The following is a 26,321-nucleotide window of genomic DNA, read 5'->3' on the forward strand; positions in this document are numbered from 1 at the left end:
CAATCTAATACTTAATCCCATGAAGGCTGAGTTTGCTATGCTACAATCTGGTAACAGTACCAGGAGAAGATGGGAGAGGATTAGACCCAGGATGCAAAACTGCAGGAGACAGGAGGAAGAGTGAGACAGGCCAGCGCTGTGGGCTGTGCCATTCCAACACTGGTCCAAGGCCAACTTTAAGACAGAAAAAGATTTATCTTAAGCTCCTTCAGGAAATGAAGCTTTTATTGTTTTCCAAAGAGGCTCTTTCCTCTATTGGTAGTCCATTCACAAAGAGTCGCTCCCCCAAATAACTGCTTTGTCCCTTTGGAAAGTCTGATAATGTCACTAAACTCAACTACAGGACCAGGAGCATCCATGCATCATCACAAGCATTGCATAAGCTGGGTTACCTGGGTTTTATTAGCAGCGGTGATTCTCAGTGAGGTCAGGGGACACAGTCTGCCTTCCCCAACATTCGGTAAATTCAACACTGTGGTGAAACTGCCTTGGACTTTAGGTCTGATAGCACCTGTGATGGTGACCAAAACTAGGAGTTCAAAAGTCTCAGTCCATGTGTATATACTGATGTTTCACTTCTGGTGAAAGTAGTGTTCATGTACTCTCTTTTTTTTCTCATCTCCCCAACCCCCCACAGGACAACACTAGCTACCATGTACTTCCTTAACACCTGAAGCACTTGCTTCTATTTCGAGCATGATACTGCTTGAGAATGCATTCTTCTCATTGCGGTATAATTACTGCACCTCGGGGGTGGCATTTCCATGGTGAGGTGGGAGCAAGGGACAAGTCAAAGCCACCAGGCTGCCGCAGAATGTAGTTGACAGGTCTCTCTGAAATGGGGAAGGTGGTATCATTTCTTCTTCATATATATATATATATATATTTGTATTTTTCTGAAGTGAGAAGCAGGGAGGCAGAGAGCCAGACTCCTGCATGCACCCAACCAGGATCCACCCGGCATGCCCACCAGAGAGAGATGCTCTGCCCATCTGGGGCGTTGCTCCATTGCAACCTGAGCCATTCTAGCACCTGAGGTGGAGGCCATGGAGCCATCCTCAGCACCAGGGCCAACTTTGCTCCAATGGAGCCTTGGTTGCAGGAGGGGAAGAGAGAGAGAGGAAGGAGAGGGGGAAGGGTAGAGAAGCAGATGGGTGCTTCTCCTGTGTGCCCTGGCCGGGAATCGAACCCAGGACTTCCACATGCCGGGCCAACACTCTACCACTGAGCCAGCCAGCAGGGCTGGGAAGGTGGTTTCTGAACCCCTAAATTCTCCCACTCTTTTAAAAAATAAGTAAAGAGCCTGACCAGGCGGTGGTGCAGTGGATAGAGCATCTGACTGGGACGTGGAGGACCCAGGTTCAAGACCCCAAGGTCACAGCTCGAGCATGGGCTCATCTGGTTTGAGCAAAAGCTCACCAGCTTGGACCCAAGGTTGCTGGCTCGAGCAAGGGGTTACTCCGTCTGCTGAAGGCCCATGGTCAAGGCACATGAGAAAGCAATCAATGAACTAAGGTGTTGCAACAAAAAACTGATGATTAATGCTTCTCATCTCTCTCTGTTCCTGTCTGTCTGTCCCTGTCTATCCCTCTCTCTAACTCTCTCTCTGTCTCTGTAATAAAAAAAAAAAAAGGAAAAAAAATAAGTAAAGAGAGTTCACATGCATTCTCCCTGTGGGGACACTCACAGGTGAAGTGAGTGGACACCCGAGGCTCCCTCCTCCTCTAAGTCTGCTGCTCAGGTAGCACCTTCGCCCGACCTTCCCAGTCCTCACGGAGACCCAGGGTTTACAGCTGTAGGGCTTCCAGAACACGCGAAACCACATTTCTATACACGAGCTATATTCTAACACCAGACGGAAGTATCTGTTTAGAAAAACTGTCACACAATGGCACTAAATTTAAAATATTTGTGTCATTAGATAATATATGCATCTTTCTCCTTCTAAAGGCACTGGGGAACCAAAAGGGAAACTTCACTATGGCCTTTGGATCAACAGCTAGAAGATGATGCATAAATAAATTCTTTGATAAACATTAGCAAAAGAAAGTAAGACAGTACAGAATGCGAACAACGTATTGCTATACTAGATACCTAAGGGACAGCGCAGTTATCACCAAATGATAGAGATGATAACACTTTCTAACAATATTTCAGAGAAATCTTGCCAAAAACTCTTTTTTAAAATAACGAATCATTTGGAACCTTTTTGTGTTCTTCTTACTGAAAAGGTGTCAAGTCGAGTCAGAGGTCAAAATAGAATCTTTCCCAAATAGAGAAATGCATAGCATCCAACGAGAATTTGTCTTGTCTCAATACTGTCTCAGTCCTCTCCCACGGACTTTAAATGGCCACGAGGTGACCTTGAAAGAACATAGAGCTATCCAAAATGCAGAGGCATTTAATTATTTCTCCAATCTGACAAAATGCTAGCAGTGCCAGCACCAGCATTCTTTGGGGGACTGTTATTGGTATCAATCGTTAGCAAGGATTGTGCCTTTTGACAGAGCTTAGAAAAACAGCACATCTTCTGTTTCTATTACACACACATATTGGCAGATAGTATATACCCAGGTACGCGTGGTCAGTGCAGAAAGCGGACAACGGACGGCGGAGCAGGCCTTGAGGAGCCTCCGTGGGCAGCATGTGCTCTAACAGGACCTACTTACGGAAGGAAGGCAGGGTCCCCAGTCCAGCGGTCTTCGGCACGACAGTTAGCAGTTTTCCCTGCAGCGCAGTCAGCAGGAAGAACAGAAAACCTCCCCCTTTAACACAAGTCACTCAGCCCTGCCGGGTCGCTGCTGCTCTCTGGGTGACGGCATCCCATTAGGAGTGTGACACAGTAGGGAAAGAGACCGGTTCACTGTGAGACCTGCTACTCACTCTCGTACAGTGCATCGGCCCCCCTTCCCACTGCCCAGTGGCTGCCGAGCTCCGGGCTGGATGCGGGTGGCCCTCCACCAGGTGAGCCATGGAGTCCGAGTTCCGCTGGGACACGGCCTGCGATGTCAGTGGGCCCTTCTAAGACAGGGCTTTTTTAGGATGGGATAGAAACAATCTAATCCCCTAAGCCTTAGAAACGAGGAACGCATTCTAAGTTGAAAAAGAGAGAGAGAGAAAAAAAAAAAAAAAAAGAAAGAAAGAAAGAAAGGTACGAACGAGGAAGGTAGAGGTGTGGCTGGCTCTCTGCTTCAAAATAAGCTAAGAGAATCCAAAAAGAGTTCGTGGGAACTGCGTTTAGCATGCACACCTGAGATGCTGGAGTGATGGGGGCTTCACCTTCTTGTACCTGTCACTTTTTTCTGCGCGGAGTTAATCAAACGCTCCATTATCTTCTCTGGGTAAGGGAAATGAGCTGATTTAAATTGCCACGCTTGGATACTCATCCGGAGAGGACAGCTGAGAGATTTACGTGCAGCAAGAACCGGGTTAGAGGCGAAAACGGGAGACGGATCCCAAGTACCTGCTTGCTGCACTGCCTGTGTCATCTGCTGACCCCTCTGAGCGCTGTACTGGACGGAGGCCACGGGCCGGTACTGCTGCGTGGTTGAGGTAGGGTACTGACCGGACGGGTAATAATATATGGGCATCTGTGGAAGAAAGGGAAACACAGCAGGGAATGACAACTGTATGTTAAGTAACATATTTTTTTAAACATAAAACACTATCATCTTATGACACCAAAATCTCCCCCAGGCCTGTGTGTGCGTGCCCATGCTCCTTGTCCCATGAAGAGGAGAAATGTATTCCCCAGGACTTTGAATCTGAGCCGGCTCTGTGGCTGGCTTCCACCAGCGCCACGAGGCAGAAATGATGAGTTTGGAGGCAGACAAGCCTGATTCTTAAGAAGACTTGCAGCTTTTACCTTTGCAGGAGGAAAGCCCAGCCAGCAGGAAAAGAAGTCTGGGCTATTCGGCTGGAGGAAAAGACCGTGTGTTGAACAGGGGCACCCCAGTCAACAGGCCACACCAACGTGCCAGGCTTGTGACTGAGGCCACCTCGGATGTTCCAGCCCCAATCAAGTCGTCCCCACCAAATACCATGCGGAGCAAAGCAGAGGCCATTCCTGCTGAGTCCTGTTCAAATTGCTGAGCTAGTCGTGGCTGTAGTTTTCAAGTGCTGAATTGTGTGTGTGTGTGTGTGTGTGTGTGTGTGTGTGTGTGTGTGTGTGTGTGTAATGAAGAAGTATACACAAGTCAGACAAAACTGACCTTCAAGGGTATTAACTAGTTCATTCTCTGCATAAGTTTAACAGGTTTTCATATCTGCCCAGGTATTTCTCTCTAGAGTTCTTTTCACTGTTCCGTAGTTGAATAATAAAGTTTTTAAATGTTTACTAAAATTATTTAAAATCAATAGGTGATAGCCTATACTTTAATCATTGTGCATTCTAAAAATAAAAATCACGGATGTCCAAACTGATCGTGAATAATGAACACCTGTTTCTTTCCCCCCCCTCCCTCCATTTATAAACTTCTTTGAGGAAGAATAAAACCATTTCTGTTGCAGACAAACCTCATTCCCGCCATGTATAAGATGCACTTTTTTCGAAAAACTTGAGGTCTAAAAACTGACAGCGCCTTATACAGTGGTTATAGACCTTTTTACTTGCATTTCCTGCTTTTTCACGCTTGTTTTTGCGCTCAGTGTTGAAGACAGTGGGTTGTCATCAGACACAGAGGAGGACAAGCTAATGGATGGGAGTTTTGACAGTGATGAGGAGTTGTATGAATGTTATGATGAATAAAACTTGAGTTCAATAACTTTATGTAATACCTTTTTTTTTTTTCTTCAAATTCCGGGCTCCAAAATTAAGGTGTGTCTTATACATGGGAGCACCTTATACATGAGGAAATACGGTACCAGGGGTTCTGAGTTATCTTTGCTTGGGCAGGCCATTAACACTGAACTTCCTTCAACAAGGAAGGACTTAAAAAAAAATCTTCAGTTAAATACTTCACCATCTCTTCTCTATGACAGCAGAATGGGTGAAAGCGCATCTATGCTGTTTAGACTAAAAGAGCTACATGTTTCTTCCCTCAATAATTAACCTTGAAGTATTTCATTTATGAGCAAAATAATTAATATATTAGAGGCTTTTTCTTCTATAACTTAAAATTATCTTCTCACACCCCCTTAAAACGCTATTAGCAAAGAGACCTCGTTGAGAAGGCAACTGATGATGAACTATTTAATTAATCACTCAAAATAAGATGAACAACTGAGTGAAAATTACTCCATGGCAGAGGGTTTTGCTTGGCTTGAAAAGAAAATAATTTGCCCAAGACGTCAAGGCAGTGAGACCAATGCTAAGAAGGCGACACCATTCTTGAAAGCAGCACTCATCCAATGCAATATTTCATAATGAAGATGGGATCTGCTTGGGATATGTGTGCCTTGAAAACGGACCAGAAAATGCTTCTCTGCATCTTACATCTTGACAGTAATCACTTGCAATACCCTGCCAGGGGTACCCCCGGAGAGCACCAGAGACACTCGCTGGTGAACAGTAACACATAATCAGTCTTTGAAAAGACAGTGAGAATCAGTGATCTGTGGTATCTTCCATGCTCGAGTCAATTAAATATGATTAATGGCTCCTTGTGAGTGCAGGCATGAGCCCGGCGTCCCCCGGGGGAAAGGAAAGGCCGGTGGCTGAGTGGATGTGGGCTTAGCTCCCTCCTTTATATCACAGAAGAGCTCCTGCCCGGAGCTCCAGAAGATGCTATGAATCGGTAAGAAAGGAACAAACAAACTTCCAGAGCTGCAGCATGACAGTGTTGAGGGCCCCCTCTCCCCGCCGGAAGCAGGCTTTCTTCTTCCCCAAGGCTTTACCTTCCGAGGAAATCCAGTGAGCAGGCCACCACAGTGGGGGGGACCCCTTTCATGAGACCTCGGTACCAGCAGTCAGAAAAACGGGATCTTTCCCCACTGTGTCATATGGACAGTTGGGTCAGTTGCATTAAACTTACTTTTTGAACCCCAAGGCTTTGCACAGCTGATGAATGGGACAGACCAGGTCCTGCCGGTGGGATATAGAGTCTGGACCAGACGGGCAAGAATGTTGAACAGGGTGATGCTTTACACACGGAAGTGCACCACAAACCAGCGACAGGTCTCAGGTGTGAGAAAAAAGTATGCTTACCTGTGCAGGTGGAGGCTGTTGCACAAATCCCTGTGGTGAGGAAGAGGCCTGGAGGACTTGTTGGGAGATGGAAGGGGTGGAGCCTGAGAAGCCCCCCGTGGGGAGCTGCTGGCCCGTGGAGGCGATGATGTAGCCGGGCTGTTGGCTGGGCTGGGACAGGAGGGACGGCGGGTAGACCGGGCCGGCTGGGGGCTCAGGCGTCTCTCCCGAGGACTGCCTGCTCAGGTTCATCTGGCCGAACTGTGTCGCCACATCTTCTCTCTGCAAGACACGGAAATAGAGGCGGAAAAGAGAAAGATCAGCTCAGTAATGGGAGAGGCACACAGAGGGGGACACAGGCCGTGTGCTTGTCATTGTGGGAGAGGCGGGGAGTACAATGTGAAAAAAGCCAGAAGAAAACATAACAAGAGGAAACAGATGCAATCCTCCTGAGAAACAGAGACAGTAAACAATTTGACCCAAATCTTCCTTTTCCAATGGAAACAAATTACTATTATTATTATTATTAAGGGTTTAGGCTCCCCAGGATGGTGCTGAGACAAGGAGGGCGTGGTGTTCGGTCTTGAAGGATTAGCTGGTCTTCCCAGAAGTAACCACGGGATCTATCTCAGGGGAGAGGAAGAAGGACTTGTAGTCATTGTCACTCGAGGCAGCTGCAGAGATAGAGAGCTGGACCCATTGTCACCAACAGGCTGAGTGAGACCCCATTTGTTCATTAGAGAGTCTTGGTTCATTGGCCTGAGATGCAGGGACAGTGTTTGTTCTCATGGTCCAGGAGGACCGTGTACCCTGAGGGAAAGCGAAGGGGAAATCGCGGGGTGGGGATGGGAGAGGAACAACTGTATCCGGAATGTAAGGTGATGACGGTTACCATCTCGACGCTGCCTTTAAGGCATTTCCCAAACCCTCGCCCCAAGTTCATGCAGCTCTGGGTTTCTGACTCTAATTCTGAAGGCATTCAATTCCTGATTAGCTGGTAACCTCTTAAAAAGGTAACAGATGGCAGAAGCACTCAACGTGGGACAGATGACTGAAGGAAAACCATGGTTTTGAAGAGGGGCTGCCATGTTCTCGAATGAGCCATGAACCACACGCCATCCTACTCAGCCCAGGGCACCTAGCCAGCCCTGCACAGGAAATGGTCAGACCGGTGAGTCCGCCCCCCCCCCCCCCCCGGGAAAAGTCACACGCGCGTGATCCTTACCATGGGGAACTGCTGAGTTGGAGACACGGGCAGGAGGTGCTGGGGAGGAAAAGAGACTGCTGGGTATTGCACTGACTGGGAGGAAGCCTGCAGCCCCTGGACAGACTGGCGGAGAGAAAACATCGATCAGGTTCCAGGGAAGCACTGGGGATGGAAACCCCACAGGAAGACTGCTTTAGCTGAAGCATACCGCCCACTGCCCCTTACAGGGAGGGCCTCTTGGCTCAGTGCCCTCCAGAGAGGGGAACCAGCCGCCCAGGGTAAGCCAAAGCCACGCAGACCAGAGCCAGCCAGCCAGCCAGCCTTGAGGGAGGTTCCTCTGCTCAGAGTGAACACTCCGCTGAGACGGTGCTGCTATATTTTCATGTTGTGGGTGAGATCCTTGAGTTCCTCTGGGCCTAAAAATACCCCCCCCCCCAAATAATGCCCAGACCCATCACCCATCTGAAGACTTCGCTATTTTTTTGACCTATCCATTCAAGCCTGATAATAATATAAGCCGAGCAATCGAAGAAGCAACAAATCAACCTTCCGTCTTCCGGGATTACAAATATTTTAAAATGAGGTTCACTCCGGCAACTTTTTCAGGCTTCTGCGGACATTTCCACGTGTCGCCCCAGGCAACGGAGCCCCTCCATGTCTCTCTAAGGGCCCTGTGAACAGCCAGGCTGCTTCGGAATGACCTGATTTCTATTCTTCCCATTGACTCAAGAATTTAACACTGACTCTTTACGGACAGGGACACTTGGTCTGTGTTGGGGATGGGTGAGCAGGACGACACAAAGGCCTGCGTGGGGAACAGAAGTTCGGTTCCCAAGAAAGCCTCCTGGATGCATCGAAGTACCATCCGGGCCTAAGGAGAAACCTGTCACTCGTTCTCCCAAGCACTGCACCCTCGCCAAGTGAGTCCCTGGACGGGGCACTCATCTCTACCTACACGTGTGGACCCAGATGCAATCCTGTCCCCCTGCGGCCCAGGACTCTGAGCTGCCAGGCCTTATTCAGGACTGGATGGGAGGAGGCGCCCATGGAGAACGCCCTCTTCCTGGTGCACCGCTGCAGCGAAGACCGTGCAGCCCACCTTGGAACCCCTGTGCTGGCCTTCTGATCAGCTCCGTACCTGAGTGACCAGGGGGCCCGCCATCTGTGGCTGGGGTGGCTGCACCTGCGGCTGCGGCTGCGGCGAGGGCTGCTGCCTCGGTGGCTGCTGGGGCGGCCCCCCGACGGCGCCCCTCAGGGGCTGCTGGCTGGCAGGGGGGTTGTAGATTGCAGGGCTTCCGTCGGGATTCACAAAGGGCTGGCCTGCAAGGGAATCAGAGCGTGGTCCAGCTGAGCCTCGCCTCTCTCCTTCACCAGATGAAACCACTCTGACAGATCATTAAAAAGCAACCCAAAGTAAAGGGGCCGGAGAGTGGGAATTCCAGACACCTGGATCTTCACCACGTGAAGATTTGGCTGTTTTTGACCCAGCTTGTTAACCTCGCTAATAGCGTGTAAGCCTATAGAGCAATTTAAGAAGCAGCAAATAAATCTACCTCCTTCAGGGACATCTGCCAAAGCTCAGGGCACCTATGTGCAGTGACGCCCGCTGGAGACGCAATCTTTAAGAAGCCTCGTGCTTTCTGCTCCCCACAGCCATCAGCGGGGTAACCCACAGGGACAGGGGATGCTTTCCTTTGATACAGTCCCAGCTGCATTTGGCTACACATCATTTACTGATACATCTGTTTGGCTTCCCCTAGCCTTGTTACTGATTCAGTATCATTGTCATTTCCACAAATATATATGTGTATAGTACAACAGAACATACCACATCCTTCCAGTCGCTTCTCTGAATAGAGCCATCCAGGAGGACACGGAGCATTTAGATTTTAAAGGTCATGCATAACAAACTTATTCTAGGATTATCTTATAACAGCAAAGGAAAGTACAGTATTTTGCCTTTTGAAATAAAGGCATAGTTCACATTATTATTATTATTATTGAAGTATTTTAGAGTATTAAAATACAAAATAGTATTACTGGCGGCTCCGCTCCTCACGGCTCCATGAGGACAGAGGTGTCACCTCCCACTGTTCCGGGACAGGAAGTGAAAGCCCACCAGAGAGGTTGTGGGAATGAGAGCTGAAGGAGACAGTCTGGGGCAGCAAAGGAAAGAGAGAAAAGGGGGAGGAAAAGGCAGGTTGAGGAGAGAACAAACAGGCTTCCAATGTGGCAGGCACAGTGACAGGCACCTGACATGCTTGATCCTAGCTCTTCCAACAACCTGCAGATACGCAATCTCACCCGACTTTGGAGACAGAAAACGAGGGCTCAGAGGGAGCAAGAAACAGAGACACAAAATACAGGAAGTGAGAGAACTGGGAACCGACCCTGGTCAGTGTGACCCCACAGCCCATTCACTTCCCATTAAACCAAATAGCTGAAGTAAGCCATCCAACTCTACATACTGAGTACCTGGTACCATGAGGTACCATGAAAAAAAAAAATCCAGTCATCACTGGAAAGTACTGATCAAAGCGTGAGAAGTCAGGAGAGGACGGGGCCAAGTTTCAAGATGGAATCACACCCAGGACGGCAAATAAAGAACGAGCAGGATCAGAAGAGGGGGCCACGGATTGCCGAACTGTGAGTCCTTTCTTCCCTTTCCGTGACCCCAACGTCCCTATGGGAAAGAGAGCAGTAGGTACGTTTGTCCCCAGGCTGAAGCCACAAAAATATGCTCTAGGCTCCTGAGCCAAGTGCCTGGGAGGAGGCTCCCAACATGAGGGTGGTGGTGTCTCCGAGTGGGGTTGCCCCCCAGGTCGTATCCAGGAGACAGCAGGGGCAGCTTGTGGGGTTCTTCCCAAGCAGGTATTTTAAAGCTTCTCTTTACACTGTTCAACACACAGGGCTTGCGTGAGCACCCTTAACCAGGATGGAACGTGTGATGCCCGAGAAAAATCACCCTTGTTTCCTTATAACGTGTATGAAGAACCAACAGAAATCACCATCAATGTAGGGAAAATTAACAACTAAAAAGAACAGGACAGACGGGGTGCGGGGGAAACTGATCCAAAGGGAACACTATTCTAGTGAAAAAAAAAAGTTGTATGCTATTTAACAACAAAGAACAAAGTGTTATCCAATGGGAGCGAAGCTAATTAGCCAATGTTTGCTAAGTGAAATAAACCAGTCTCCCAAAGGGCAGCTTCTATATAATTCTATTTCTGTGACACTCAAGATCGGGCAACAGTTGCCAGTGTAATAGAAGTCAGAATAGCGGTGCCCCTAAAGGGGGTGTGAGGGGAACTCCTGGGAGACTGCACATGCTCTGTGTCTTCCTCCGGGCAATGTTTACACAGATGTTCACGTATGCAAATATCTGCCAAGGCTACACAGCAGATGTGTGCAGAGCATGTGCATTGCCTGTGCACTTTATACATGGCATTAAGCAAGTAATCTGGGATGGGATGGAGAAGTACACATGCTGGTGTTGTCACGAAGCCAAAGTTCTCCTAGTTAAAGAACAATGGACTTGACCTCAGTTCAGTTAGGAACCGTAATGGGAGCTTAACAATCCCCATTATTACCAAAAAAAATCCTCATGTGTGTGTATGTAACATGAAATCTCATATGCTGTGTATTCCTAAACATCCCTGCCAGAACTAAGGACGTTCTCGTAACAGTTTCGTAACCAATCACAGATGCAGTGATGGAAAAGCGAATGGGCCGGAATTATAGTCATGGAACAATGACTAAGTTGAATGGCATTCTTTTCTCTAATGTTCCACATGCACACTTTTACCCCTATCATTGTCGTTTAATTTATCTACATTTTATTGTTTTACATTTTAAAAAAAATAGATTTCTTCTGGATTTTAAATCTGCAACCCATTTTCCTTCCCAAAACCAGTAATTTGGAAAAGGATAAAAAAATAGTCCAATTTTCAAAAATCTGTCGGCCCATTTAGTGTTCTAATCCTTGGTAAACAGCCTGCCCCTGTTTGTTTATATCTTCAAAAGAGAAGAGGAAAAAATGTCAGTACCTAACATTTTTTAAAAAATCAGCACAACAACTTTATATGAAAGCATTTTAAAATTAGTCTCACTACATGCTTATACAAATACACAAACACACACATATATACACAAAGATGGCAAACTAAAAGAAAGAATCTATTGTATTGTATATGACCTTCAACTTACCGCAGGGAAGTATGAAAAGCCGAGTACAATTCTGGTGGAAAACATAAGTGCACAATATTCAGATGCTCTTTTTTAAAATAAACTTTAGATCCCATGTTTGAAATAGAATCAATATACTGTGGACCAGAAGAAAGGAATGCTTCTCAATAATTGTATATGAAAAGTATGTACTAAGAAATCACTTGGGTAGAGAGAGCTGGCAGGTTCTTCTAGAAGGGGAACCTTCTAGAAGGAGGAGAAAGTATAAAAGACTGATTTTATGTTCAAAAGAGGTAAAAATCATGGAGGAAAAGGAAAGAAGTGAGGTGGGTGCCAGGAAAGAGAACAAATGATTTTCTAAGTGAGCGAGCACGGGTGACGATTGGTTTGCAAGTCAGGCAACCGTTGTTTCTCTCTCTTCTACTGTGGCCACCAATCCGGAGGCAGTTACCACTGAATACGAGCAGTTCGGATGGCAGCTGCTGAAGTCCAGAAAAAGTAGCGGGCCCCCAGGCTGTTCAGCTTAGCAGAGGTTCTCCTGCCTGAAACCACACTAGCGCGCCCAGCAGGTTCTGGCCTGTCTGTGTGTGAGCACAGGCGCAGAGGTCAGCCGGGGTGGTGCGCTGAGCCCAGGCAGAGGAAAGGCTCAGTGCAGAGCGCTCATTCCTCTCACATACATGGCGTTCGGTGGAAAATTCCTCCCCTCTTCACATCAGCATATACAATAAGTAATCGATAGTATTTTACTAATATATAATTATTGGTCACCTGCGCAGTGACTAAGACTTCGTGATCCATCCCAGGATGCAAAATAAAAACAAACACACAACTAAATATGACCCTTCTCCAGGAAGAGCTTATCAATGTGCTTGCTGGTGACAAGAGCATGAAGCCACGGGCAATGGACACAGGAAAGAAAGGGCCCCATGTTCTCGGTCCCTAACACCCAGGCCTAACTGCCCTGTGCTCGGCAGATGGATGTTTATTGAAAAAGAAAGAAAGAATTTGAGAGAAAGTGATTTTCCTTCCTTAGGGTTTAGAAGGTGACCAATCAAGTTATAAGGGAGCTGCCAATTATGGGCAGGAAAGGATGACTTCAGTTGTACAAGAAAGTAGTTCCACTGGTTCTGGTTACAGAGAGGATGACTTCAGATCTTGCAAAGACAGGTTTATAGATAGCACACAAATACGTCACAGGGCGCTTAATAAAAAGATGGAAGCAGTTTGGATAAAGAGATGCTGGGAGTCTTGTGAAATATAAAAGTGCATGGGGTCACGGAAGCCCACAGGGGGTATTTGAAAGAGAGCAGGCCCACAGGGCTGCTGGGAGCAAGTCCCCGAAGGCTTGCCTCGCCATCCTGCAATCACGAATTTCACCCAATGAAGGGAGAGCCAAATGGAATAACAGCCTATCCGGGCCCGGACAGGTACGTGCGCGATGTCAAAGGCGACGGGCATCTCCGGATTGCACTGAATCGAAAGAAAACAGCCAGACAAAGGTGAGTTTCTGCTAAAAATTTCCAAAAGGAGTCTGTGTCCAAGACAGCTGGAGGAAGTTCAAGGTCAAGACTCAAACCAGGCCTGGCCGGCGAAGACAGAGATATGACAGGGAGGTGACTTTGAAAACGGGCCTCTGCAGCAACTCCCCATCCAGATGCCGAAGAGCGAGGGAAGAACAGGCCAGAGGTCCTGAGTTCGAGGGAGACTCGCCGGGCGCTGAGCTCAGGCCTGATGAAGTAACAAGCCGCGGCTGCCCTTGGGTAACTGCTAGGATATTTGAGAGCATTGGTTTCACTGTGCCCAATAGCTAGTGCTCCGTAAGAGCCCAGTCCGCTATGCTGGCAAAGGAAGTTCCGTGTTTGCTTCACTGAGTAGGCATGAGTGGTAGGCACCCTCGTGCTTTCCAACCCTCGCCTGTCTTATTCCTGCTCAAGACAGATATTTTACCAATTGTAATAGCATACATACATGAGCCACGTTCTCAAATATAAAACATCTGATGAAAAACTGCTCCCTCTCCATATCTCTCTCTATATATAATGGGTGGTTGATAATATTTCGATAATATGTAATTACTGATGACCAGTGCCTGAGCACAGTGCCTAAGATGACTTTCTTCTATATTCAGGGAAGTAAAAAGTAGCCAAAAAAGTAGCTTCCCACAGGAGCTTATAAACGTGCTGGTAACAAGGAAATGAACCCAACAAAAACTGACACAAGACGCAAAGCAGTCATAAGCTCTTGGTTCCTAACACCAAATCATTTCTACCACGTATTTGGCAGAGCATGAGAAGTGTAGATATCAGGAGTTCGTATCAATGACAGAGAAAGATGAGTTCCAGCCCAAAGTAGGTAAATTTCCAGTTTTAATGGGAGAGTCCTTTAAGACAGTGTTTTCTAAATGCCGGTCTACAGACTGGTCTTCCAGAAAATTCTTTGTGGTCTATGAAAGAGTAACCACCCAAAGATCTTAGTCGAATTTGCTTATGCTCAGGGTGACTTTTGCCTTAGTGGTCTCCAAAATAATTCTCTTATTTTCATGGGTCTCCAAATGTAAGAAGGTTGAAAACCACTGCTATAAGAGATTAGATAGATAGATAGATAAGATAGATAACTAGATAAATAGACAGACATGCACATATACATACCACAAGCATTCATATACACATATACATAGTATTTTCAATTTACAAAAATAAACACAGTCTGTAAAAAAAGTATCATCATAATTCACCTTACATCTCACCACTCAATCATGGTATACACTTTATTAACACATTCTCCTTCTGGTCCGGGGACATTTTAATGTCTAACATTTGTCAGCTCAGAGAAGGGTTATGGCAAAGCTGTTCAACAGTGTGATTACATCCTCTTTCTTAGTTGGGATCCGTTCCCTAAGGAGATATTTTGATAACAGTCTAAATAACCCTAGCCAATGAATAAGAATTGGGACTTGGCACCAAAATGCAATTTCTTTCTTTTTCTGTAAACAAGATTACAGATGATGATACACACACACACTATCATTACAAATAATATTCTTGCATTAAACCCAAAAAATACTCTGTTGTTCTTTTTCTGAAACAGGCTGCAATTTTGCTGAAAACAAACCACTCAAAACTAATGCTTAGTTTTGTGTTCTTGTCTGCAAGCCCTTCATCTCAATTAAAAGTGAAAGAATTTAAGCCTACAGAGTCAAATCATACTTCGATCAGCACCCAGAGGAATGAATCTGGTCCTGGTTTTTTTTAGTTTCTTTTATAGTGTTTACACTGATCCAAATAAAATAAAAGCAATCTGATATGCTCCTTAGATGTATCTAGTCAGAAAGCTTACAAATGGTTTTCAATGAAATGATTATGCCTCCTTTTCCCTGAAGCTGATGGCATTTTCAAAATGTCTCAATCAAACACCATGCCTTGAGAATGTGCCATATGGTTTCATGAAAGCGAGACAATTATTCAAGTAACTATTTTCCTATCATTCTCATCTTTCTCTGAATTTCCTAATTGCTAGTAGTGCTATATATGGGAAAAGATTGAATCAGGTCATTTTTATAAGATTCATATCCGCTTTTCATTTTCAAGGTTAGCTAATCAAAGAAATACTCTGCCATAAACGAAACCAAACCTCAGATAGATTTGGAGACAATTCAATCGATGTTAAAGGCTTCTCAGGAAGTGACTAGTCAATGTCAAACCTTCCAACCCAAGATTTCTCAACCACTGCGCTACTGACATTCTGAATTGCATAGTCCTCTGTTCTGAGGAGCTGACTTGTATATTATAGAATGTTTAGTAGCACCTTTACCTTCTTAGGTGCCAGGAGCAGCCCCCGCCTCCCTAGGTCATGATAATCAAGGTGTCTGCAGCTTTTGCCAAATGTCCTTGGAAGCCAGGGCAACATTGCCCCACTTGAGAACTCTCCCCCATGAAGCAGATGTTCAGCAGTTTATTGGCTCAATGCTCTGGGTCCTTTAGAACCACTGGGGACATTAACTGACCACTAGAGAAATTTTAAAATTAACCCATAGCCATTCAACTTTGAGGAAACTATAATCATGAAGTTACCAATTTTCCAAACCTCCATCAAGACCTGTCTAGACCTAAACTCTCTAAAATACATGGGAATCTGCTCCCTAAGTTCTCTTCACTGCTGTTATTTCTTATTCTCCAGTGGGGGCTCCGGGGAAGTTGCAAGGTCAGAAAGCATCTCCTATAGTTAAGAATCCATTATGTTTCCTAGTTAATATCTCAAGTTCCTGAAACACCTTGGGTGCAAAAACACTTTTAACATCATAATAGGCTATGTACAGATTTATTCTGAGAAATACAGAGTTTTAATTAGAATACCCCGGTTCATTGCTCACTGAACTCTGATCTTAGTTCCTGGGAATACTGAGAACACTGTGGTCAGAGAAGAGAGGACAGAGAGAAAGGTAGATATTTCTGGGGTGTATCTATATCCATATATCTATATCAAAACTGTTATCAATATGGAGATGGAGATAATTGCAGTAGACTTGCTCTTCCTAAATCAAGACCCTTCCCCAGCAGTTCATACACCAAGCTCCCTCCCCTGCTCAAGAATTTTTTAAGAAACTCACTAGTAAAAATCATCAGACTGAACACAAGAACAAGATTCTGGTCTTGAGTCCCTGCCAAAGCAGAGGTAATACACAAACCTGTGTGTGGATTAAGAAGGATGCTTCCGGGCGGGATGCCTGTTGCAGCTTCCAGTGGAAGGAGGATGTAGCTGGTGCTGCTGGGACCAACCTGGCCTCCCATTCCATTCTCTGGATAGGGCACACAGCCAGGAGAACTGGCCGCCACGCCGGAGACCAGGGCTGCGCTCTGGAGAGGGGGGGTGGGTGCGGGACAGCGATCCTGAGGAGCCTGCACTGCTGGACGACTCAGAGCCTGCCACACAGAGAGACAGATCAACACACCATTCAGCATGGGGAAGATGACAGAAACCAAAGCTCTGGGTCTAAATGCTACTTTAAACCATCTATCACTACAGTGTTTGAGATGAGTGCCATAGGGCGAGAATAATGAATGCCCCTCCCACATTTGGGACTTACATTTTATTGAAATATCTGCTATGTCCTGTCTGGTTGGCTCAGTGGTAGATCATCAGCCTGGCGTGTGAATGTCCTGGGTTTGATTCCTGGTCAGGGCACACAGGAGAAGCACCCATCTGCTTCTCCATCCCTTCTTCCTCTTGCACATCTCTCTCTCTCTCTCTCTCTCTCTCTCTCTCTCTCTCTCTCTCTCTCTCCCCCGCAGCCATGGCTCGATTGGAGCGAGTTGACCTGGGGCACTGAGAATGGCTCCATGGCCTCCCCCTCAGGTGCTAGGAAGAGTTTGGTTGCTGAGCAACAGAGCAATGCCCCAGATGGGCAGAGCATAGCCCCCCAGAGGGCTTGCTGGGTGGACCTGGTTAGCACGCATGTGGAAGTCTGTCTCTGCCTCCTTTCCTCTCACTGAAAAAAAAAAAAAAAAGAAATATCTGCAACGTATTTTTCTGATGTGTCTATTTCCTAAAAAAAAAAAAGATTAAAAATGAACATTCTCTTTCAGCCTTCTCACATGCCACTGGGGTGATTAATTGGTAAATGGTAGCTTAAAGCTCTGGACTCTGCTTGAAAACTCTTATCACCCTGAGTAATTAATGCTGTGGAAATGTCTTACTGAGCTGGAGTTATGAGAATAAAATGACTGGGATAGAGGTTCAAGAGGCTGCGGTTTAAGAAGGAGTTCTAGGATGTGCTGATCATGAGATGGTGCTAAAGTACTGGTTCTTCAACATCCATAAAGCTGAATAATGAAGGCACAGGGCTGGAAACAATCTTTTCCCCCAGACATGAGTCAAAGAAGTGGACCACTCCCACTGGGAGTGCTTCAGATCTGCACCATATTTCACACATGTGCAGGAGTCTTATTAATATAGCCAAGAGGAGGACCAAAGAGCGTTTGGTCTCCATGACAATGATGGAGCATCCTTCAGATGACAGAGAAAGGTCATCGGGAATGTTTGTGGACTGTGGTAGATAACTTAGTCAGTGTGCAGAAGCCCGTAAGGTGGGAATCTAGCCATAATCATCTCCCACACCCTCCTCTGGGAATAAAGAAACATTTGTTACATGCAATGTCCATCAAGCATTAGCTGCCCTTCACAATACCCAGAGTCAAGCAGCTCCAGACCATGGCTGCTCTGGGCATTGAATATTAACCAGAGCATCAAAGAGAAAGCACACCAAGCAAAATTCCTACATTTGTGAATTTAAATAGATGAGTTGGATGATACCACACCTTGCAAAAATGCAGTATAATAAATCTTAAAAATGATTAGCCCTACAACTATTGATTTATGTCATTAAAATGCATTCTTCTGTGGCATTAAAAGTTAACATATACATCAAATAGTTAAGATTGTTTTCAAGGTTTTGAAATGCACCCTTAAATTAAACTTCGAGTCTTAAAATAAGTGATAGGAATGCAATACGTAGTTGCAGGGAAGAGGGGCCAGTGGACAGGGGTAATTTTTGAGGGGGACAGTGATATTTCTTGAGCATTTAGTATGTGTGAGCACCTGGATAAACACTCATAAGAAGTATTATTACTGCCTAGATAGGGAAACTGAAGCATGGAGAAGTTAGATAACTCAAGCTGCTTCACATAACTAGATAATAACAGAGCTGGGGTTTGATCTTGGCAGACTCATCCAGATTGAACCATGATCCAACTGCCTCCTGACAGCATGCGTCTGAATACACCATGAACTGCCACGAGTGTTCTCAGTTGGGAATATTCTCTATTTCCATGACTTGCTTATTAATAATGACCAAGTTTCAGGTTGATTCAGGATGCGACATCTCCACAGTTTAACATATTGATGGGGTTCTGAACAATATATGGGGAGAAAAAAGAAGGATCAAGAAAATACTTTCAAAATAGCAGGAGTAATTTTGAGACCATGTCACTGATACTATGACCCTGATACTATGCCCCAGTATAAACTGAAGAGTTTGTTTGAGCACTTGCCACATGTGATTTGATGTTATAGTCCAAGTTTGACACTAGTACAGACTCAACAACAATAATAATAATGCAATACATTTCACTGCCCCCAGACATACAATGTCCTACAAAAATGATTACACTCATGTCTGGGTTGAGGGGTTAGACAGTGAGAAAGAGTTGAAGCCAATGAGGCATGTCAGAACTCTGACTTGAAGTGAGTGCTAGTGAGGACTTGAGAGCCATCCCTTTGAAATGGGATCATCAAGAAAAATAGTGCCCTTGTCTGTCAGTTTCTGTGGCAGGGTCAGAGCCTGACTCTGAGGAACTCCAATTAGCAAAACACAGATGGTTTAATCAGATTAACCAATCACCTCTCTGAAGTCCTTCAGCACTTTTCCACTAGCTCAGTAAAAACACCCTGCCTTTTGTTTCAGCGGGATTGAGTTGAATACCCCTCTCCTATCGTAACAGTCTTGACTCCTATCACAATAGTTATGAATAAAGCCTTCCTTGCCTGTTTGACTCGTCTGATGTAATTTTTCTTTTTGTAAGGACCCTGAACCACAGGTTCTTTTTTTTTTTTTTTTTTTTTTACTGAATTCAAGACAATGTTTCCAGATCCAGGGGTCAGAGTTCAGTAGAACAACCCCAAGCTTCTGAAATCACCAGGCGGAGGGAATACCCAGAATGCATTAGTGTAGTGATGAAAGTATACACACAAGAGGAAGTGGCTGCAGGATGGGGTGTCTTGCTTTGGCTTTAAGAATCCTCCAAGGTACAGACTAGGGAGGTGACAAGAAGTGGCCTTGCATTAGAAAAATAAAATAGCGGGCCGTGTAAGCTTATTAGCACAAAGCAGAAGGCTATCTTATTTCCCTAGATCAGCTCTTCAAGCATGGTTTCTGAACCAGCAATCCATGCTTCGGGGACTTCCTCACGTGATGCTGAGGCAGCTAGTTTGAGGACCCCTGCTGAGGAGACCAAGGGGGAGGGACAAGAGTAAAACAAGGGAGCTTGGCCAGCATCGAAAGAAACAGCTGTCGTACTCTATTGTTCAACCACCTTGCCACGCCCAAGAAACTGCCGACACCCTCCCCCTCCCGAGGTGTGCACTGGACATCCGGCAGGGGACCCTGTGCTCAGTGTCGGGGCTCCCAGGGGGGAAGGACAACCCGGGACCCAGGGGATGCGCTGGTACATTCAGATTTCGGTAACATGCTTTTTCCAAAATGTGGGGAATCGTGTTTCCCACTTGGAAAAAAGTCTCCTTGTTATCGGTGCAAAGCTGCAACGGGTGCAATTAGAGGAGACGAGGAACTTCAATGTCATACCTCCAGACTTGGTTTCGCCAGGTAACAAAAAGGAAGAAAAAGTCTTTGCAATTCCACTGTGCACAATGAGGAGAACAATGGGAAGCTTGTGCTAGTCTGAAGCCTCGTGACAGCAAAACTGACAGCTTTGCTTCATAAAACCACCCTGGGAACCTGTGAGTTTGTTTTGACATCCTATGCTGATCTCCTTTAATATATATATATATATATTTTTTTTCTTTCTTTCTTTCTTTCCATTCCTGCACCCTGACAAGCTTTCAAATGGAGACACTTAGATTAAAATTAAAAATGTCTGAGGCACTTACAATTTCTAACCATTCTTCAAAGAACACGGCATTTTAGCATTCTTGAGGTATTTTAAATGTTTCCAGAAAGCTCTGTTTGGAAATGATTGGGGGTTGGTGCATGGAGAATGCCGATTAATTTAAAAATCATAAGAGCTCTTTTGGTGTGCTGGAATTTTCAAGTGCGTCATTTAAGGTACTTGGTTTCTGCCTTTTAAGAAGATTTAAAACTATTGAACCTTTCTTAGTTTATAAGAGCTTAAGTGCACCATGGTGGATTTTTTTTTTTTTTTTTTTTTTACTTCAGTTGCTGCAATAGTGGGATAGAAGAGCAATTAATTAGAGTTAAAAATCAAGAATTCTCCAACTGGTGAGTAAAAATGGCAGAAGGCAGTGTGAGCCCACCTGAATTTTCCCACCAAGCAAGATACGTACATATAAAGTAGTGACTGTGACTAAATCTATTAATTTTCTGTGTATGTAGGAAAACACGAGGTAATTTCTCAGGAGGCACTTGTCAACAACATGATTATGTTAAACCATTAGCATAATGAGCCTAGATTTCATAGAATCCCCCCTAGTGTGAGTGTGATGCTCGGTTGGAAAAGTGCTCAGTCTAGGGCAGCCCATGTCTAACCTCTGGCTGCTGCTGTCATTCACCATTCAAGTCCTGGGCTCGGCCTCCCACTTGCCTGCGACCCCAGGCCATGAATGCTCCCCCAGTGGTGTACCCTGACACCCAGGGCCCTTCACAGCGTCACAGCGCTCACCCTTAGCTGAGAGTCAGGGCCTTCAAACTTCCGGAGCAAAACCGAAATCAAAGAAAAACAATGACAGTCTATATACAATCCTAAAATGGTGATGAAAGAAGGCTTGACTCAGGATGGTGAACACACAATACCATCTGCAAATGATGTAGTATAGAACTCTACATCTAAACACCTACACAATTTTATTAACCAATGTCACCGCAATCCAGTCAATAAAAAAAATCACAATAAATAAATATGATATAAAAATGTTAAGTTGGCCCTGGCCGGTTGGCTCAGCGGTAGAGCGTCGGCCTAGCGTGCGGAGGACCCAGGTTCGATTCCCGGCCAGGGCACACAGGAGAAGCGCCCATTTGCTTCTCCACCCCTCCGCCGCACCTTCCTCTCTGTCTCTCTCTTCCCCTCCTGCAGCCGAGGCTCCATTGGAGCAAAGATGGCCCGGGCGCTGGGGATGGCTCTGTGGCCGCTGCCTCAGGCGCTAGAGTAGCTCTGGTCGCAACATGGCAATGCCCCGGAGGGGCAGAGCATCGCCCCCTGGTGGGCAGAGCGTCGCCCCTGGTGGGCGTGCCGGGTGGATCCCGGTCGGGCGCATGCGGGAGTCTGTCTGACTGTCTCTCCCTGTTTCCAGCTTCAGAAAAATGAAAAAAAAAAATTAAAAAAAAAAAAATGTTAAATTTATGAAGTGCTATTACCGAAGGGTCATATCTTACCTCCCTGAGAGTTTTAGGCCGATATTTTGATTGTAAACATTTGAAAGCAATTTGTAAACAACGGAGAGGGATTCTTGGGTGACAGAAGAGCTAACAATGGGAGACCATGTGGGGTAGTTTGCAGACTCATATGAACCTTGTGGTGTTGACTGATGCTTCCACCAATTTAAAGTGGTTTCAATTTAACAGTTCTAAACCTTCCCGTCATCGTGATCTCTCAGAGGCTGTCTGTGCGAACATGAACTGCCCAACTCCAAAGATTAGTATTCACTTAGAAGAAAAAAAATCACAGCAAAAAATAGATGCATAAACCAGGCTACTTAGAAACTGAACCTTTTGAGGCTCACTCTCTTTATCTGCAAAGCAGCGATGAAAACACTAAACAACAATAATAAACAGAAACAGGAACTGGTGAGTGAGGAGGGCTAATTTGTGAATATTAATTCTTGGTCTTAACAATAACTTGTCACTATTGGTGTTATTATTATTCCCATTTCTCAGATGAGAAAACTGAGGCACAAATGGGTTAACTAACTTGCCCAGGATCCAACTAACGTTATGCCAAAGCACGAGTGGAAACAACTACTGTTATTCATTAGCTTATGATGTGGTTTTAAGAAATAGCTCACAGTATTACATTTTCAAAAAGTTAAGCTTTATAAAGTAGTTGCCCTGTGCAGGTGTCATGGTAACCATTTTTATATAAATGACTGAAATTAAACTTACACGTCTACTGAAGGGAATTTAGAGTAATCGTCTATTTAATCACCTACATTTCATAGATAAGGATACTGGAGATTTAAGAGGTTGATGATTGGATTTAGGCCCACAGCTAGCAAGAGGCAGTATTGGTATTTAAACTGATCATCTGACCTCAATCTTGCTAGTAATTAATATCATCATTAGCTAAATCAGAGTCAGATGGCATGGTGACTGCACTGCTTGGGCAGAATTTAGAAAAAAACCACAAGACATAAAGAAAGCCCTTCAGTACTAACTACCTGCTTTGGACAGCTTCCCTGTACTCCTCGTACTGGATGTGCTGTCACCCCTGGTCAGCACCGTGATGCCCCCGAAGCTCGCCGTCTTGGTCATGGCAGGCCTGAGGTTGCGGTTGGAGCTGTCGGAGTCGGTGCTGCTCCAGGCCCTCTGGTGGTCCGACCACTTGAGCTCATTCTCCGAGCTGCTCTGCCGGCTCCCGGACGTTCTCCCCGAGCTGTCTCTGTTGCCCCTGGAGCACAGCCGTCAGAAAAACACAAAGGGACAGTGTTACATCCCGGGAGCAGAGTGGACACAGGATGGGACACCTTTCCTGGAAGAATCCTCTACACAAGCTCCTTCTTGTCAACCTTTCCATTAAAATTGTCGCCTCACAAACCGGGCCACAAATACCTCGTCAATGGGCAGACAGGTAACACGTCACACAGGACACTTATGTCACAAACACACAAAAATAACCCAAACCTAGACATGTCACATGAACCCTCTGCTGATGAAGGAGAAAGAGTAAGAAAAACATGGTACAAAATAGAATTGTAAACTTCTGTTGAGGAGTAGAGAGAGGATAAATCTGACCCAAGTCAACAGTGAGTCAATGTTGAGAAACACCTAGGATCTCGAATGACCCTCAGAGCAGAGTGCAGAGCTCTGTCGCTCCCTCCCGCATTAAGTAACTGGACTATGGGAAGATGCACACATTTCCAGAAAAGCCTTTTATTACTTCACTTTCTAAATTTATGAGATTTATATCCGAATTCATGCAGGCTTTGACAGACAGTACAGAAATCACGGAAATTACTCTGTTAGCCTATGGTGACAATTTTGGCCAGTGAGTTTTAACCTTCACGGGCAGAGGGAAGAGCCTTTTAATCCTTTTCACAGGGAAAGGCTTGTGATAATAACAACAGGGTAAACGCTACACTGACACGAAACACCAAGGGAATCAACGGAAATAACAACAACAACAACAAAAGAATTCCATAGGTGAAATAACACATTTGTTCCAAATTCAAACAGAAAAAGAGTGAATGGATTGGGAGAGAGACAGTAGCCAGAAATGAATTTGGAAGACTCCAGAGAATCTCTAAGCAGTGTACAAAATCACATGTCTTTTCAGAAGAAAGCAGATGAAATTTGCATTTTCATTGGTTTCCAATCAGCTTAAAGAGTAACTGAATATTTTCAAAGTTTTTTTCTGCAGTTGGAAATAATGGACCATTAAAATATTCTTAGATTCTCATGGATTATAAATAAGGGGACATCAATCATGGGCAATAGACATAACCTCTATTTTCATATCTCTGTGCCACGTGACATCATATTCAATCTTGATCCAAATCTCAGAGATGGGATCAGTAGCTTTGCTAATAAATACTCCTCTAAAGGCCCTGCCCGGTTGGCTCAGTGGTAGAGCATCTACCTGGTATGTGCATGTTCTGGTTTGATTGCTAGTCACAGCACACAGGAGACGAGCCCATCTGCTTCTCTACCCCTTCCCCTCTCACTTCTCTCTCTCTTTCTCTCTCTCTCTCTCTTTTCCTCCTCTCCTAAAGCCATGGCTCGATGGAGTGAGTTGGCCCCGGGCACTGAGGATGGTTCCATGGCCTCTGCCTCAGGCGCTAAAAAATGGCTCCAGTTGCAATGGAGCAAGGGCCCCAGATGGACAGAGCATCGCCTCCTAGTGGGGGGCTTGACTAGTGGATTCTGGTGGGGGAGCATGCAGGAGTCTGTCTCTGCCTCCCCATTCTCTCACTAAGATAATTAATATATATCCCCCTCTTAAAGACAATGGACTGGGCGGTTCTAGAAGCATGCATATCTGACTGAGACATGTACCAACCAAACCGGACAGAAGGTACACAGAAAATTTTATATTCTTCTTCCCCTTGACTTACTAAACTTTTTCTTTTATTTCATGAAGATGGGAGAAGGTAAGCGGACCCAAAGGAGAATAAAAAATAAAATAGCTAATCTGTGATAGGAGCCTTGTGCAGTGAGAGGAGAAAGTGGAACAGAAAGCACACAGGACAGAAAGCCCTCCTTGACCTGCTGTCCTTTGTCACTGCTTTCTTACAAACATCCTCTGTTCTCAAGGACCTCTGGATGAGTGGTTTCAGAAACAAGACCATCTAAAAAAAGACAACTCTGTGAGTAGTATCAAACACTCACCAACGGACAGGTGACTTACTTTAGTTCTTAAAAATCCTTTGACATTTAAGAAAGCCAGAGAAGGCAGCCTGGAGGGGAACTGCCCTTTTCTTCTAGGAAGGTTAGTAGCTTTCCTATTCCAGACTCTCTCCCTTTCAATCTCCAAATCCAACTTCATTCTTGTCCCATTTAATTCTGATTAATCTGATCCACCTTTGACAAAACCTGCCTAAATATTATTCGGCAACTGTAAATGGACAAAGGATGTGAAAACAATCTCAGTTGTAGCAAACCTGGAATGTTTATTACAGGAACAGATTTGGGGAGTTTCTGACCTCGCCAAATAGGATGCATCAGAAGGAAGCTCTCAATGTGGCGGTGAGGATAACTAATTCTGTTTCAATGATATCCTCTCCCCATGAACTCTGCACCTCCCTGAAAGGGCTCCAGCCTCCTCTAAATGCCTGTCTATGCAAAGGTGGTGTTCACCACTATTCCTGGGTACAAGTTAGGGTCCTGTAGTCTGTGCCCTTCATTCAGACAGAGCTGTTTCTAGAACACTGGGCAGTTCCTTTAGAATTGAGCCACATACCCTGGCCAATAAGGCAATGTAAGATTTCCTTAACTTCTTTTACTTCGCAGATTATTGTCCTAACTCAATATTTGGGCATGCTAAAAGTGGGGATTTAAGTTGTTTCACTAGAGACTTCGCATTAATGAAATTCAAAATAACGCATCGAATTTTAATTTATCTCTGGATATTTACACAGTGGATCATATTTTATAATGCTCTGTTAATTATTCTCTTTAACACAAACAAACATATCCTCCAGTGCCTTCCCACCCCTCCTGAGTCCAGTCCTGGTTCTCTCCTATTGGAAACCAGGAAGACAACGGGAATGAGATATCTGGCCATCAGGGGGAGTTGGCCTTCTTGTGCACAACTAGAATTTGCTCCCAGAGTAATTACAAAGCACATATTCTAAGTTCCATTTCTGTGTCAGTTAACATAACTGATAACACTTGTTTCCCTTTTTTCTTGTCTAAACATGACATTCTTCCTCTTTTTTTACCCAAGTAAGGTATGATGTACCCTTTAAATTCTTTTAACCATTGTGTGGATGGCTTTGTGCTAAATCATCTTCCTGTTTCTGGGCTCGGTGATTTGAGTTGGCAACAGTGTCCATATGTGGGAAGGCTGACCTGAGGATATGGTAGAGGTAGTGCTGACTAGGGACCAGATACAGTGCTATGTAAAACTAACTGGCCAATAAGGGGCGAGAACCCACATTTTGTGTATATTGCCTGAGCAAACCAGGTCATGGTGCATGAGTACTGGTAAATTCTAACCCTTTTTTGGGCCTTTAAGGGAAAAATGCAAGGTTGTTTTCTTAATCTTTAAGTGTGAAAAGTTTCCAATAATACAAGGGGAAGACATTAGACTATGTAGGTCAGCCTGAAAATATGAAGACTGCTTGTTGTTTCCACCAAAATGTAAACGGAACAAATTATTCTACCTTTTCTAATGATGAGGTCCT

General features: G+C 45.1%; 1 protein-coding gene across 1 annotated transcript in view; it reads right to left on the reverse strand.

The window, feature by feature from the left end:
• The window catches only part of ARPP21 (cAMP regulated phosphoprotein 21), a 138,234-nt gene that overhangs the window by 50,528 nt on the left and 61,385 nt on the right, over positions 1-26,321 (reverse strand). Inside the window, 7 exon segments of the mRNA XM_066244858.1 lie at positions 3,464-3,590; positions 6,146-6,406; positions 7,350-7,454; positions 8,470-8,651; positions 16,201-16,381; positions 16,383-16,435; positions 22,638-22,867. Coding sequence (XP_066100955.1) covers positions 3,464-3,590; positions 6,146-6,406; positions 7,350-7,454; positions 8,470-8,651; positions 16,201-16,381; positions 16,383-16,435; positions 22,638-22,867 — 1,139 coding nt within the window.

This window comes from Saccopteryx bilineata, chromosome 10 (assembly GCF_036850765.1).
Source record: "Saccopteryx bilineata isolate mSacBil1 chromosome 10, mSacBil1_pri_phased_curated, whole genome shotgun sequence".
NCBI classification, from domain to species: Eukaryota; Metazoa; Chordata; class Mammalia; order Chiroptera; family Emballonuridae; genus Saccopteryx; species Saccopteryx bilineata.